The sequence below is a fragment of the Oncorhynchus mykiss genome, unplaced genomic scaffold, assembly GCF_013265735.2.
Source record: "Oncorhynchus mykiss isolate Arlee unplaced genomic scaffold, USDA_OmykA_1.1 un_scaffold_121, whole genome shotgun sequence".
Classification (NCBI taxonomy): Eukaryota; Metazoa; Chordata; class Actinopteri; order Salmoniformes; family Salmonidae; genus Oncorhynchus; species Oncorhynchus mykiss.
In genome coordinates, this window is record NW_023493662.1 from 1,411,264 (window position 1) to 1,427,313 (window position 16,050).

The following is a 16,050-nucleotide window of genomic DNA, read 5'->3' on the forward strand; positions in this document are numbered from 1 at the left end:
GACCCACCAGGGCAGCCTGTTGTAATGAGACGGTCAGGTAGAGAAGCCCAGACACTCCTGTATCAGACCCACCAGGGCAGCCTGTTGTAATGAGACCGTCAGGTAGAGAAGCCCAGACACTCCTGTATCAGACCCACCAGGGCAGCCTGTTGTAATGAGACGGTCAGGTAGAGAAGCCCAGACACTCCTGTATCAGACCCACCAGGGCAGCCTGTTGTAATGAGACCGTCAGGTAGAGAAGCCCAGACACTCCTGTATCAGACCCACCAGGGCAGCCTGTTGTAATGAGACGGTCAGGTAGAGAAGCCCAGACACTCATGTATCAGACCCACCAGGGCAGCCTGTTGTAATGAGACGGTCAGGTAGAGAAGCCCAGACACTCCTGTATCAGACCCACCAGGGCAGCCTGTTGTAATGAGACGGTCAGGTAGAGAAGCCCAGACACTCCTGTATCAGACCCACCAGAAATGTGTTATTGAAATGAAATATGAAATGAAGTGTTCACTATGAAAAGAAGTGTAACCAGCGCAGAGGAGAATGGAAGATCTCAGCTCAGTTCACAATACAATATGGCTCCGGTTAACTTAAATAATGACTTATGTTTAAAATAACAATAGTTTTCTTTAGTATTTCTTAAGGGCTCTAACATTGGAACACAACTATTTGTCTCCCTCTTGCTGTTGCATGCAGTTCCTCTCTCTCTTCATCCATTCCTCTAACCCCTCCCTCCCTCTAACCCCAGCCCTCTGGCAGAACCAGGAAGTCCCTCCCCTTCCCACAAACTCTCTTCTGTGTAAACGAAACTGATCTGAGTCTCTCTGTCGTCTGCCTGTGTGAGAGTGAACAACCGTCCAAATGGCTCAACAGGGAGATCTGCTGGACCAGGACCAGTTCTGTTGTTCTGTCTGTCTGGATCTACTGAAGGAGCCGGTCACCATCCCCTGTGGACACAGTTACTGTAGGAGCTGTATTGAGGGCTGCTGGGATCAGGATGTTCTGAAAGGGGTCTATAGCTGTCCTCAGTGCAGAGAGACCTTCACTCCAAGGCCTAATCTGAGGAAAAATAACATGTTGGCTGAGGTGGTGGAGAAACTGAGGAAGACAGGACTCCAGGCTGCTCCCCCTCCTGCTCTGTGCTATGCTGGACCTGGAGATGTGGCGTGTGATGTCTGCACTGGGACCAGAAAGCAGAAAGCCCTCATGTCCTGTCTGGTGTGTCTGGCCTCTTACTGTGAGACTCACCTCCAATCTCACTATGCATCTCCTGCTTTGAAGAAGCACAAGCTGGTCAAAGCCACCGCACAACTACAGGAGAAGATCTGCTCTCATCATGACAAACTGCTGGAGGTTTACTGTCGTACCGATCAGCAGTGTATCTGTTATCTGTGTACAATAGATGAACATAAAGGCCATGATACAGTGTCAGCTGCAGCAGAGAGGACTGAGAAACAGGTAAGACCAGAACAACTTGTTGGTGACTGTCTGATAAACTAAGAATTAAAGATACAGTAGGAACTAAATCTGTTTGAATATGAGATCATTATATTATATACAATATGAAATGGATCCACAAATATGAACACAAACCTTGAGTATATAGATATGTTAACCCAGATTCTCCAAATGTATCACCATTTTCTAAAATAAAACTCTATTCTCATTCTGAATGGCCTTTTATGAGTCCAAAGTTCAGTCTCAACCCCTTGATACATGTAGGCCTACCATAAAAACTATAATCATTCACATAGCAACATAATATAATATTGTAAAGGGACTTCCTCAGGATTGTAGACCTTCCTCTCTATGGGTCCTATGTCACATTACTATACTATTGATCTACTGGACTAATAAAGCTTGATAGCTCATTGAAGAGTGATTCTCCACAGAGGCAGCTGGGGATGAGTCAGCAGAAGGTCCAGCAGAGATTCCAGGAGAGAGAGAAGGAGCTGAAAGAGCTCCAACAGACTGTGGAGTCTCTCAAGGTGAGTATTGTTGACCAAAGGAGACACACCATTTCACTTCTCTCCTCCAGTCAGAGAGAGAGAGAGAGGGGCCCCTATCCAATCCCACTGACCCCACTGTTGGGAACAGGCTGTCTGGACCCCTTTCAGAGAATAGACAGACTGGTTCATGTAACCGACTGGGCTGCCTCATCACATTACCATGAGTAACCATGACTGACTCATGTCCCCTATACATTAATATGGAACTGTCTCACTCTCAATTCAATTCAAAGGTCTTTATTGGCATGGGAAACATATCTTTACTATGCCAAAGCAAGTGAAGTAGATATTAGATATAGATAATTTGGTCATATTAGATTTGACTTCAGAAGAGTTCCAGGGGGTGTTGAGTGGTGGTGTCCAGTCCTCCCAGGTCGTTGTCATGGTGATGGAGCAGATAGGGTCAAAGTAGTGGAAAGGGTTAGTGGGTTTTTAATGAGTGTAGGTTAGTTGTCATGGTGCAGGAGCAGATAGGGTCAACGTAGTGGAATGTGGTAGTGGGTTTTTAATGAGTGTAGGTTAGTTGTCATGGTGCAGGAGCAGATAGGGTCAACGTAGTGGAATGGGGTAGTGGGTTTTTAATGAGTGTAGGTTAGTTGTCATGGTGCAGGAGCAGATAGGGTCAACGTAGTGGAATGGGGTAGTGGGTTTTTAATGAGTGTAGGTTAGTTGTCATGGTGCAGGAGCAGATAGGGTGAACGTAGTGGAATGGGGTAGTGGGTTTTTAATGAGTGTAGGGTTAGTTGTCATGGTGCAGGAGCAGATAGGGTCAACGTAGTGGAATGGGGTAGTGGGTTTTTAATGAGTGTAGGGTTAGTTGTCATGGTGCAGGAGCAGATAGGGTGAACGTAGTGGAATGGGGTAGTGGGTTTTTAATGAGTGTAGGGTTAGTTGTCATGGTGCAGGAGCAGATAGGGTCAAAGTAGTGGAAAGGGTTAGTGGGTTTTTAATGAGTGTAGGGTTAGTTGTCATGGTGCAGGAGCAGATAGGGTCAACGTAGTGGAATGGGGTAGTGGGTTTTTAATGAGTGTAGGGTTAGTTGTCATGGTGATGGAGCAGATAGGGTCAACGTAGTGGAATGGGGTAGTGGGTTTTTAATGAGTGTAGGTTAGTTGTCATGGTGCAGGAGCAGATAGGGTGAACGTAGTGGAATGGGGTAGTGGGTTTTTAATGAGTGTAGGGTTAGTTGTCATGGTGCAGGAGCAGATAGGGTGAACGTAGTGGAATGGGGTAGTGGGTTTTTAATGAGTGTAGGGTTAGTTGTCATGGTGCAGGAGCAGATAGGGTCAACGTAGTGGAATGGGGTAGTGGGTTTTTAATGAGTGTAGGTTAGTTGTCATGGTGATGGAGCAGATAGGGTCAACGTAGTGGAATGGGGTAGTGGGTTTTTAATGAGTGTAGGGTTAGTTGGAAGGGTGTTACTTAGTATTATCATCATTATATTATTATTAGTATGCGCTGAATACAACAGGTGTTTTTACAGTGAAATATCAAGACTTGCAAGTAATTAAAGAGCAGCAGTAACAATAGTGAGACTAAAATCAGACTATATACAGGTGGGAACCGGTACAGAGTCAATGCACGGGGTCATAGGTTAGTTGAGGTAATATCAAGACTTGCATGTGTTGTGATATTGTTATAAGGATGTTGAAGAGAGGGAAAGATTGAAGTGTCATTGGGGTTGGACGGGGTTGGGGGAGTTTGGAAGGAATTTGGGGGATGGGGGAGGGTCTATTAGAAGTTAGTAGAGGTCTTTTTTATTTTCTCAGAAGTACTGAGTTAGGTAGGAGGATTTAGAGTGGTGTAAACCGTGATTGAACACACTCCAGAACAGTAGGTGGCGCCATGCACTTTTAAAGGTGGTTTGAGGACCTCCATTAGATCATAGAAGAAGAAGTTGGTCTGTGAGGGTTTTGTTGTTCCTGAGGAGGGCTACTATTCTTTTCTCTTTTGGTTTTCAAGTATTTTCAGAATGTATTAAAGCCAAAGCTAAAGCTTCCCTAAACAATTCAATATATCAGTCAATATATTTTCTCTGTGATTTATTTTCTCTCCGTCAACCGTTCCATCGCATCTTAACCGTCTTACCGGGCGGGCACTAGGACCCGGGGGAGGCTGCTGCTGCAGAGGCTGCTGCACCGCTCGTGACTGTCAGTCCTCCTTGTAGCTCATTGGTTAAGCTGTGGCTCGAGACTGTTAACAGTTAACGGACAGGAAACGGCTCTGACAGGACACATTCATGTCGAGGCAGTGATGTGAATGTGTGGTAAGTTAGAATAGAGAGAGAGAGTTTTCACTACTATAGACTTTGGTCATAATCAAAGCTTTGTTAACCAATAGGTTTTTATGTGAGGCTGCCTGTAAGTTACAGTGTAACAGACGTTACTAACGGTAACGGTGTCTTTTAAATTCGACATAAGTTATGTGGCGATGATATCTAGTTAACGTTGTATTTAATGTAGTGTAATGACCTGACTAGATCATAAAGGAACAATTGTCCAGACAGAGGATTGAGTTACGAATTGATGGTTTATTAGCAACTTTACACAGGCTACTGTTTGGCCTTAGCTCACGCCAAATAAATGAAAGATACCCCACAAGCCAATCGGGACCTTCTCTTGTGAAGCCCAGACGTAAGAGAGAGAACAAAGGCTGAACCTTAACTTCCAATGCCCCGCCCCCTCCACGCCACTCCGCCAACCACCAGGATGCCCGGCATCAGAACATCCCAGGCATTCCTGTGATTGGCAGATAGCAGGTTGATTGGCATGTCGGACCCCGCGAACACTGGGAACTGGTAAGTACAACACAACCACCTACTAGCCGAACACATAACACACAGCTGTCTGTGCGGGTCGCTACAGTAGTTTTACTATCTGTGCCAGGCTATAAATGACACAGATAATATCTAGTTAACGTTGTATTTAATGTCGTTTTACTATCTGTGCCAGGCTATAAATGACACAGATAATATCTAGTTAACGTTGTATTTAATGTAGTTTTACTATCTGTGCCAGGCTATAAATGACACAGATAATATCTAGTTAACATTGTATTTAATGTAGTTTTACTATCTGTGCCAGGCTATAAATGACACAGATAATATCTAGTTAACGTTGTATTTAATGTAGTTTTACTATCTGTGCCAGGCTATAAATGACACAGATAATATCTAGTTAACGTTGTATTTAATGTAGTTTTACTATCTGTGCCAGGCTATAAATGACACAGATAATATCTTGTTAATGTTGTATTTAATTGATCACAATAAGTGATATTGCAAAATTTGGAAAAAATCTTAGTTTATCTTTGTCAAACATGAGATGACACAAACACACAGAGACAGTGTTGTGGCAAAGCTACCAGGAAACTATCAATCATGGGAACATTGCTCAGGTTTGAACATCTGACCATGCTGGTGATATTGCAGAGAGAAGGGAGTATCTGAGGAGAATTGTTGTGGTCACATCAATGTTAGGAAGACAGGGACTCTCTTTCCGTGCCAATGATGAATCTAGTGAAAGCACAAATAGAGGGAACTCTCAATAGTAAAACTAAAATAAAACTCAAACAACTTCCTAGATACATCATGCTGAACCGAGTTTACCAAGAACTACGGTATTGATGTCAAAACAGAAGACATGTTGGTGGACAGAAACTTTATTGCCCGGAAAAGAGAGACTGGACGTCCTCCCAAAGATATGCTTGTTGTGGATGACTTCCTGAATGATGATATGATATATATATCTATGATATACCAAGAGGTGTTCTGTACTTGTCTGTCCAGGAGGGAGTAGAGTAGAGCAGGACCAAGAGGTGTTCTGTACCTGTCTGTCCAGGAGGGAGGAGAGTAGAGCAGGACCAAGAGGTGTTCTGTACCTGTCTGTCCAGGAGGGAGGAGAGTAGAGCAGGACCAAGATGTGTTCTGTACCTGTCTGTCCAGGAGGGGGGAGAGTAGAGCAGGACCAAGAGGTGTTCTGTACCTGTCTGTCCAGGAGGGAGGAGAGTAGAGCAGGACCAAGAGGTGTTCTGTACCTGTCTGTTCAGGAGGGAGGAGAGTAGAGCAGGACCAAGAGGTGTTCTGTACCTGTCTGTCCAGGAGGGAGGAGAGTAGAGCAGGACCAAGAGGTGTTCTGTACCTGTCTGTCCAGGAGGGAGGAGAGTAGAGCAGGACCAAGAGGTGTTCTGTACCTGTCTGTCCAGGAGGGAGGACAAGGCCTGGTGGACCTGGAGAGCAGGGTGGCTGAGGTGTAGATAGACTACTGAACCTACTGTCTCACTCTCTCTCTCTCTCTCTCCGTCTCTCTCTCTGTCTCTTTCTCTCTCTCTCTCTTTCTCTGTCTCTCTCTCTCTCTCTCCAGCGCTCTGCACAGTCAGCAGTGGAGGACAGTGATCAGATCTTTACTGAGCTGATCCGCTCCATTGAGAGAAGGAGCTCTGAGGTGAAGGAGCTGATCAGAGCCCAAGAGAAGGCTCAAGTGAGTCAAGCTGAAGGACTCCTGGAGCAACTGAAGCAGGAGATAGCTGAGCTGAGGAAGAGAAGCACTGAGCTGGAGCAGCTCTCACACACAGAGGATCACATCCATTTCCTCCAGGTAACTAAACTGTCTTGTTACATGTGATATGAAATTAACTTCATGTGAAACTATTCATCTCAATCATTATGTTGTCCTGTCTCTCTGTCCGTCCGTCCCTCTCTCTGCCCCTCTCTCTCTGTCCGTCTCTCCCTCTCTCTCTTTCCCTGTCTCTCCCTCTTTCCCTGTCTGTCCCTCTTTCCCTCTCTGTCCCTCTCTCTGTCGGTCTCACCCTCTCTCTGTCTGTCCGTCCCTCTCCCTGTCCGTCCCTCTCCCTCTCTCTCTCTCTGTCCATCCCTCTCTCTCTCTGTCCATCCCTCTCTCTCTCTGTCCATCCCTCCCTCTCTCTGTCCATCCCTCTCTCTCTCTCTGTCCATCCCTCCCTCTCTCTGTCCATCCCTCTCTCTCTCTCTGTCCATCCCTCTCTCTCTCTCTGTCCATCCCTCTCTCTCTCTCTGTCCGTCCCTCTCTCTCTCTCTGTCCGTCCCTCTCTCTCTCTCTGTCCGTCCCCCTCTCTCTCTCTCTGTCCGTCCCTCTCTCTCTCTGTCCGTCCCTCTCTCTCTCTCTCTGTCCGTCCCTCTCTCTCTCTCTGTCCGTCCCTCTCTCTCTCTCTGTCCGTCCCTCTCTCTCTCTGTCCATCCCTCCCTCTCTCTGTCCATCCCTCCCTCTCTCTGTCCGTCCCTCTCTCTCTCGGTCCGTCCCTCTCTCTCTCTGTCCGTCCCTTTCTCTCTCTGTTCGCCCCTCTCTCTCTCTGTCCGTCCCTCTCTCTCTCTCTCTCTGTCCGTCCCTCTATCTCTCTCTCTCTTTCCCTCTCTCTGTCCGTCCCTCTCTCTCTCTCTCTCTGTCCGTCCCTCTCTGCCTCTCTCTCTGTCCGTCCCTCTCTCTCTCTCTCTGTCCCCCCGCCCCTCTCTTTCTGTTCGCCCTTCTCTCTCTCTGTCTGTCCCTCTCTCTCTTTCCGCCCCTTTCTCTCCCTCTCTGTCCGTCCCTCTCTCTCTGTCTCTCTCTCTCTGTCCGTCCCTCTCTCTCTGTCTCTCTCTCTCTGTCCGCCCCTCTCTCTCTCTGTCCGTCCCTCTCTCTATGTCTCTCTCTCTCTCTCTCTCTCTGTCCGTCCCTCTCTGCCTCTCTCTCTGTCCGTCCCTCTCTCTCTCTGTCCGTCCCTCTCTCTCTCTGTCCCCCCGCCACTCTCTCTCTGTCCGTTCCTCTCTCTCTGTCCGTCCCTCTCTCTCTCTGTCCGTCCCTCTCTCTCTCGGTCCGTCCCTCTCTCTCTCTGTCCGTCCCTCTCTCTCTCTGTCCGTCTCTCTCTCTCTCTGTCCGCCCCTCTCTCTCTCTGTCTCTCTCTCTCTGTCTCTCTCTCTCTGTCTCTCTCTCTCTGTCCGCCCCTCTCTCTTTCTGTCTCTCTCTCTCTGTCTCTCTCTCTCTGTCCGCCCCTCTCTCTCTCTGTCTCTCTCTCTCTGTCTCTCTCTCTCTGTCTCTCTCTCTCTGTCCGCCCCTCTCTCTTTCTGTCTCTCTCTCTCTGTCTCTCTCTCTCGGTCCGTCCCTCTCTCTCTCTGTCCGTCCCTCTCTCTCTCTGTCCGTCTCTCTCTCTCTCTGTCCGCCCCTCTCTCTCTCTGTCTCTCTCTCTCTGTCTCTCTCTCTCTGTCTCTCTCTCTCTGTCCGCCCCTCTCTCTTTCTGTCTCTCTCTCTCTGTCTCTCTCTCTCTGTCCGTCCCTCTCTCTCTCTGTCCGTCTCTCTCTCTCTCTGTCCGCCCCTCTCTCTCTCTGTCTCTCTCTCTCTGTCTCTCTCTCTCTGTCTCTCTCTCTCTGTCCGCCCCTCTCTCTTTCTGTCTCTCTCTCTCTGTCTCTCTCTCTCTGTCCGCCCCTCTCTCTCTCTGTCCGCCCCTCTCTGTCTCTGTCCGTCCCTTTCTCTCTCTGTCCGTCCCTCTCGCTCTCTCTCTGTCCGTCCCTCTCTCTCTGTCTGTCCCTCTCTCTCTCTGTCCGTCCCTCTCTCTCTTTCTGTCCGTCCCTCTCTCTCTCTCTGCCCGTCCCTCTCTCTCTCTGTCCGTCCCTCTCTCTCTCTGTCCGTCCCTCTCTCTCTGTGTCCGTCACCTCTATCTGTCTGTCCCTCTCTCTCTCTGTCCGTCCCTCTCTCTCTCTGTCCGTCCCTCTCTCTCTCTGTCCGTCCCTCTCTCTGTGTCCGTCCCTCTCTCTCTGTGTCCGTCCCTCTCTCCCTGTGTCCGTCCCTCTCTCTCTCTGTCCGTCCCTGTCTCTCTCTGTCCGTCCCTGTCTCTCTCTGTCCGTCCCTGTCTCTCTCTGTCCGTCCCTCTCTCTCTCTGTCCGTCCCTCTCTCTCTGTGTCCGTCCCTCTATCTGTCCGTCCCTCTCCCTCTCTGTCCGTCCCTCTCTCTCTGTGTCCGTCCCTCTCTCTCTGTGTCCGTCCCTCTCTCTCTGTGTCCGTCCCTCTCTCTCTGTGTCCGTCCCTCTCTCTCTGTGTCCGTCCCTCTCTCTCTGTGTCCGTCCCTCTCTCTCTCTGTCCGTCCCTCTCTCTCTCTGTTCGTCCCTCTCTCTCTGTGTCCGTCCCTCTATCTGTCCGTCCCTCTCCCTCTCTGTCCGCCCCTCTCTCTCTGTCCGTCCCTCTCCCTCTCTGTCCGTCCCTCTCCCTCTCTGTCCGTCCCTCTCCCTCTCTGTCCGTCCCTCTCTCTCTCTGTCCGTCCCTCTCTCTCTCTGTCCGTCCCTCTCTCTCTGTGTCCGTCACCTCTATCTGTCCGTCCCTCTCTCTCTCTGTCCGTCCCGCTCTCTCTCTGTCCGTCCCTCTCGCTCTCTCTCTGTCCGTCCCTCTCGCTCTCTCTCTGTCCGTCCCTCACTCTCTGTCTGTCCGTCCCTCACTCTCTGTCTGTCCGTCCCTCTCTCTCTGTCTGTCCGTCCCTCTCTCTCTCTCTGTCCGTCCCTCTCTCTCTCTGTCCGTCCCGCTCTCTCTCTGTCCGTCCCTCTCTCTCTGTGTCCGTCCCTCTCTCTCTCTGTCCGTCCCTCTCTCTCTCGGTCGGTCCCTCTCTCTCTCTGTCCGTCCCTCTCTCTCTGTGTCCGTCCCTCTATCTGTCCGTCCCTCTCCCTCTCTGTCCGCCCCTCTCTCTCTGTCCGTCCCTCTCCCTCTCTGTCCGTCCCTCTCCCTCTGTCCGTCCCTCTCCCTCTGTCCGTCCCTCTCCCTCTGTCCGTCCCTCTCCCTCTGTCCGTCTCTCTCCCTCTCTGTCCGTCCCTCTCCCTCTCTGTCCGTCCCTCTCCCTCTCTGTCCGTCCCTCTCTTTCCCTGTCCGTCCCGCTCTCTCTCTGTCCGTCCCTCTCGCTCTCTCTCTGTCCGTCCCTCGCTCTCTGTCTGTCCGTCCCTCTCTCTCTCTCTCTGTCCGTCCCTCTCTCTCTCTCTGTCCGTCCCTCTCTCTCTGTCCGTCCCTCTCTCTCTCTGTCCGTCCCTCTCTCTCTGTGTCCGTCCCTCTCTCTCTGTGTCCGTCCCTCTCTCTCTGTGTCCGTACCTCTCTCTCTGTGTCCGTCCCTCTCTCTCTGTGTCCGTCCCTCTCTCTCTCTGTCTGTCCCTCTCTCTCTGTCCGTCCCTCTCTCTGTCCGTCCCTCTCTCTGTCCGTCCCTCTCTCTCTGTGTCCGTCCCTCTCTCTCTGTGTCCGTCCCTCTCTCTCTGTGTCCGTCCCTCTCTCTCTGTGTCTGTCCCTCTCTCTCTGTGTCCGTCCCTCTCTCTCTGTGTCCGTCCCTCTCTCTCTGTGTCTGTCCCTCTCTCTCTCTGTCCGTCCCTCTATCTCTCTCTGTCCGTCCCTCTATCTGTCCGTCCCTCTCCCTCTCTGTCCGCCCCTCTCTCTCTGTCCGCCCCCCTCTCTCTCTCTCTCTCTCTGTCCGTCTCTCTCTCTCTCTGTCCCCCCGCCCCTCTCTCTCTGTTCGCCCTCTCTCTCTCTCTCTCTCTCTCTCTCTCCAGAGTTATCAGTCTCTCTCTCTCTCTCTCTCTCTCCAGAGTTATCAGTCTCTCTCTCTCTCTCCAGAGTTATCAGTCTCTCTCTCTCTCTCTCCAGAGTTATCAGTCTCTCTCTCTCTCTCTCCAGAGTTATCAGTCTATCTCTCTTTCTCCAGAGTTATGTCTCTCTCTCTCTCTCTCCAGAGTTATGTCTCTCTCTCTCTCTCTCTCTCCAGAGTTATCAGTCTCTCTCTCTCTCTCCAGAGTTATCAGTCTCTCTCTCTCCAGAGTTCAGTCTCTCTCTCTTTCTCTCTCTCTCTCCAGAGTTATCAGTCTCTCTCTCTCTCTCTCTCTCTCTCCAGAGTTATCAGTCTCTCTCTCTCTCTCTCTCCAGAGTTATCAGTCTCTCTCTCTCTCTCTCCAGAGTTATCAGTCTCTCTCTCTCTCTCTCTCTCTCCAGAGTTATCAGTCTCTCTCTCTCTCTCTCTCTCTCTCTGTCTCTCTCTCTCTCCAGAGTTATCAGTCTCTCTCCAGTATCAGTGTATCTTCAGACTTACCCAGCATCGTTGTCCGTCCTCTTCAGTACTTTGGAGATGTGAGTAAGACTGTGTCTGAACTGAGAGAGAAACTAGAAGACTTCCTTAAAGGAGAATGGACCAAGATCTCCACTACAGGTGTGTTGAAAACAATAAGAACATCAACTTTAGACCATTGAAAGTTCCCTACTAGTCATATACATGTGGAATATGGTCTGATGATAACATTCCCTCTCTCTGTCAATGTGTTTGTGTGTCTGTAGTGAATATAGTGGATGTTGTACTGCCTCCAGAGCCCAAGACCAGAGAACAGTTGTTACAATGTGAGTCTCTTTATTGTGAAGTAACTAACAGTCTCTTTTTACTGACACTCCTAACAATCCCTCTAGAAATATATAGCAATAGTAGATCTAATCAAAGACTGGGTATCTATCTGACTCCTCATATTTCTCTGATTTGACCTCTGCTGTGCTCTAATCAAAGACAGGGTAGATACAGTATCTGACTTAACTTATTGTTCTGACTCCCCTCATTGGTCTTTGCTCTTCTCCCAGATTCCTGTCAGCTCACACTGGACCCAAACACAGCACACACACACCTCTCTCTGTCTGAAGGGAACAGAAAGGTGACCTATACAGACCAAGTCCAACCATATCCTGTCCATCCAGACAGATTCACCAACTGGTGTCAGGTTCTGTGTAGAGAGGGTCTGTCTGGACGCTGTTACTGGGAGGTGGAGTGGACTGGTGATGTTGTTACAGCAGTCTCATATAAAGACATCAGCAGAACAGAGAGAGGTAATGATGCTGGATTTGGACTCAATAACAAGTCCTGGAGTTTAGACTGCTCTAGAGGTGGTTATTGGTTCAGTCACAGTAATGTTGAGACTAAAGTATCAGGCCCTCAGTCCTCCAGAGTAGGAGTGTACCTGGATCACAAGGCAGGTACTCTGTCCTTCTACAGTGTCTCTGACACAATGACCCTCCTCCACAGAGTCCAGACCACATTCACTCAGCCCCTCTATCCTGGGTTTTGGCTCGATGGTTCTGCTGAGCTGGTTAAACTGTAAACTGATTTGTTATTAATTAAAATTCAATACAATGTTTTAATCTTGTACATTTCCATGAATCATGATGTCTGGTGTTGATGTATATTGGTTGTCATTCAGAACCATTGATATGTTTTCTCAGTTGGTTCTCTGTCTCTATGTAATTCTCCTCAGTATCATTGATCAGCTTGTTGGCTCGGTCCTAATTGATGTGTTCTCTGTCACCTGGAGCTGCATGGAAAATGGTCCAGGAACTAAAGGACAATTCAGGACTAGTCAGCCCACTACAAGCTGGTATCACTTACTTTCTACTAAACTATATGGTCTGGTTTCCCAGACACAGATGAATCCTAGTCCTGGACTAAACAGTATGTTCAATGTAGATGTCCAGGAAACCGGCCCTAAATGTGTCATCTTTCATCCTCCCATACTGCTCAGTCCAGCAACATTAAACCTGTCCAGCAGGTGGTGCTGTTGACCAAACAATAAAACCAGCAGATATCTTGACTTGCCACTCAGTATATCAGTAATGTTCAGAATAGTACTTTAATATCATTGGAGATTGATGGTCTTTTTAATCCACTATCCAGAGTCAGGAACAGATGAAGTTAGGTCTGCTACTGTTCAGTGATTAAATATGATTTATGGTGATGGGAAATAATAAAAAACACTCAACTTCATCTAGTAATAGTTTTCCTTTGTTATTTATTCCAAGGTGTGTCTTTAACTTGTAAATGTATTGTGTGGAGGTGAGCTAGTGGTGTGGCTGATAGAATAGAATGAAAAGGGAGGAGGGGAGGGGAAATGGGCAGATATATCAGACAGATGAGGGAGAGAGAGATTTTCATCCAGGAGTTAGTGTCTCTGTTCCAAATAGCTCCCTATTCCCTGCGTAGTGCACTAGGCTTCTTATAACCAGGTCTAAAGTAGTGTTCTAGATGTTAGATGGTTTCTCCCTGTCATTACAACATGACAATATGGTCATGACTTTAGTGGTTTCCTCCCCCTTTGTTTTTAGTGTTATTTTGTTATGTGTGTTGTCAGGGTTGTTCCTCTGTGTTCCTCATTGAAAATCCATTAACAATGAATCACAAACTAATTATATTCCAGTTGTGTTTAGACAACTTGATGTCTGACGTCCCCCAGTTCTGTTCAGACCCATTGAACTGGGTCACATTCTGAATGGTGACTTGTATTGATAGTCCATACTGGACCTGACTGTGGTTAACCAGACTGGAGGGGTTCTGATCACATATTCCCTCATCTCCACAACTTCACCTGATGTTCTCTCTCTCTCTCTCTGTGTGTATCAGTGTGTGTGTGTGTGTGTGTGTGTGTCTCTCTCTCTCTGTGTGTGTGTGTGTGTGTCTCTCTCTGTGTGTGTGTGTGTGTGTGTGTCTCTCTCTCTGTGTGTGTGTGTGTGTGTGTCTCTCTCTGTGTGTGTGTGTCTCTGTGTGTGTGTGTGTAGAAAGCAGACAACCTCAATCTGGTTTCATTCCTGTAGTTATCAGAACACATGGGGTGTGTAACAATTATCTCTCCTTTCTAAGTGTGAACTTGTCCACTTCCCTTCATGGATTTAAAGGAAATGACTGGTTTATGTAAACTCCCTCTACCCCATGTCAACACCAATCCAATGCTTTTACATTTGTAAAATATATCCTTCAGGAGGAAGGAGAGATTATTGGGACTCCCCCCATGGAGTGATGATAGAGGGATGTGAAAGAGGAGAGAGGTAATGGTTGTACTCCCCCATGGAGTGATGATAGAGGGATGTGAAAGAGGAGAGAGGTAACGGTTGTACTCCCCCATGGAGTGATGATAGAGGGATGTGAAAGAGGAGAGAGGTAATGGTTGTACTCCCCCATGGAGTGATGATAGAGGGATGTGAAAGAGGAGAGAGGTAATGGTTGTACTCCCCCATGGAGTGATGATAGAGGGATGAGAAAGAGGAGAGAGGTCATGGTTGGACTGGACTTATTTATTCCCTCATTACCGACTTATTCTGTTTCAATAACATAATTACAAAACACAAACTAATTACATTCAATGAATTATTATTGTATTAAAGTAAATCTGAATTAAAATTCACCATAAAATGTACAGTTCATTCCATAGCTTAACATGAGTAATGCTCCCTCCCTCCTATAAGAGTCATTGATGTGTTGGATGAGATGGGACCTGGGGATATTTGTTGGATCCGTCACAGCAAGGGGCAGTAAATCCCTATGGACCTGAAAGGGACTGCAGTGTGTTCCAGTCTCCAGCAGGGGGCAGTAAAACCCTATGGACCTGAAAGGGACGGCAGTGTGCTCCAGTCTCCAGCAGGGGGCAGTAAAACACTATGGACCTGAAAGGGACTGCAGTGTGTTCCAGTCTCCAGCAGGGGACAGTAAAACCCTATGGACCTGAAAGGGACTGCAGTGTGTTCCAGTCTCCAGCAGGGGGCAGTAAAACCCTATGGACCTGAAAGGGACTGCAGTGTGCTCCAGTCTCCAGCAGGGGGCAGTAAAACCCTATGGACCTGAAAGGAACTGCAGTGTGTTCCAGTCTCCAGGAGGGGGCAGTAAAACCCTATGGACCTGAAAGGGACTGCAGTGTGTTCCAGTCTCCAGCAGGGGGCAGTAAAACCCTATGGACCTGAAAGGGACTGCAGTGTGCTCCAGTCTCCAACTGGACATGATTCATAACGTGATTCAAAAACATGTTAAATAAAAAATAAACCAATTTGAATAAACTAAACATGATAATTGTAAATCCACTGTCTTTACTCTCATCACGTATGTTTTATTCAGTCCTATTCTCCATAACCACCACAATGTTCAGGAACTAACTGAAAACATGTACACTTCATTTTAGGTTTAGTAACCCCTTTACTAATTCCTCGTTACCCCTCCACCCCTTTCCTACATTCTAGAAATCTATTTCAGAGTAAAACCACATCAAACGTAAATCTATTTCAGAATAAAACCACATCAAATGTAAATCTATATCAGAATAAAATCACATCTAATTTAAATCAATTTCGGAATCAAACCACAAACAACATCTCATGAGATCAAAACAACAACAAGGCTTTCTGAGTTAACAAGGAGTGTTTGGCCATATAATTTAAATGTGTTCCCTTTAGAATCCCTTCCCCTGGCATTTCACCTAGATTCTTCACCCCAAAATACGTTTTCCTGTGATCCCTGGCCTCTACTAAAACGTTGGGTAAGAAGTGATCTCATACAACATCCTTGACATAGAATCTGTAACCTCTATGAACCACTATCAATCGAACCGAGGCGATACACCAATATGTGACATTTCCTCTCCTGCTGCTCTCAAAAGGATTTTTTGTTGCTCGTTTTGAAAAAGATGCAAACGCATGTATAGCGGCATTTCCTTAGAATGCAGCAGGTTCCAGTCCCACTTTACACTCCCTTCTCCAATGACCAATAGCCCCACCCCTAAAACAGGACTCTGTCTCCCTACGCTGTGATGTCTTTACTCTCCCTTCTCCAATGACCAAATAGCCCCACCCCTAAAACAGGACTCTGTCTCCCTACGCTGTGATGTCTTTACTCTCCCTTCTCCAAGACCAAATAGCCCCACCCCTAAAACAGGACTCTGTCTCCCTACACTGTGGTGTTTTTACACTACATTTCTGTGGTTTACCTTGGCCATTGAAACTATAGTTAGTGACTTTCCTGTGGCCCTATTAACCCCTCACACGTCTGTGAAGTGGGCAAAGTTATATTCCACTCTCAAAACATCTTGCACTATTTTATCCACAGCCACCACAATTGTCGTTTTGATCATAGGTTTCAAACCTGCCATCAAAGCCGAAATACAAATTATATCAATGTCCTCACATACCCAGTCTCTTTGTAGCTAAGTACATCTATTAATTATATCAATGTCCTCACATACCCAGTCTCTTTGTAGCTAAGTACATCTATTAATTATATCAATGTCCTCACAT

At 47.6% G+C, this 16,050-nt stretch overlaps 1 protein-coding gene and 1 long non-coding RNA gene across 2 annotated transcripts in view; both read left to right on the forward strand.

Moving 5' to 3' along the window:
- The window catches only part of LOC118947094, a 179,924-nt gene that overhangs the window by 26,792 nt on the left and 137,082 nt on the right, over nt 1-16,050 (forward strand). The window lies entirely within an intron of this gene.
- On the forward strand, nt 774-12,763 carry LOC110513988 (tripartite motif-containing protein 16-like). Its single transcript, XM_036972229.1, has 6 exons — nt 774-1,452; nt 1,887-1,982; nt 6,365-6,598; nt 11,014-11,173; nt 11,299-11,358; nt 11,590-12,763. The coding sequence occupies exons 1-6, from the start codon at nt 856-858 to the stop codon at nt 12,102-12,104; spliced, it is 1,662 nt and encodes a 553-aa protein (XP_036828124.1). The 5' UTR covers nt 774-855; the 3' UTR covers nt 12,105-12,763.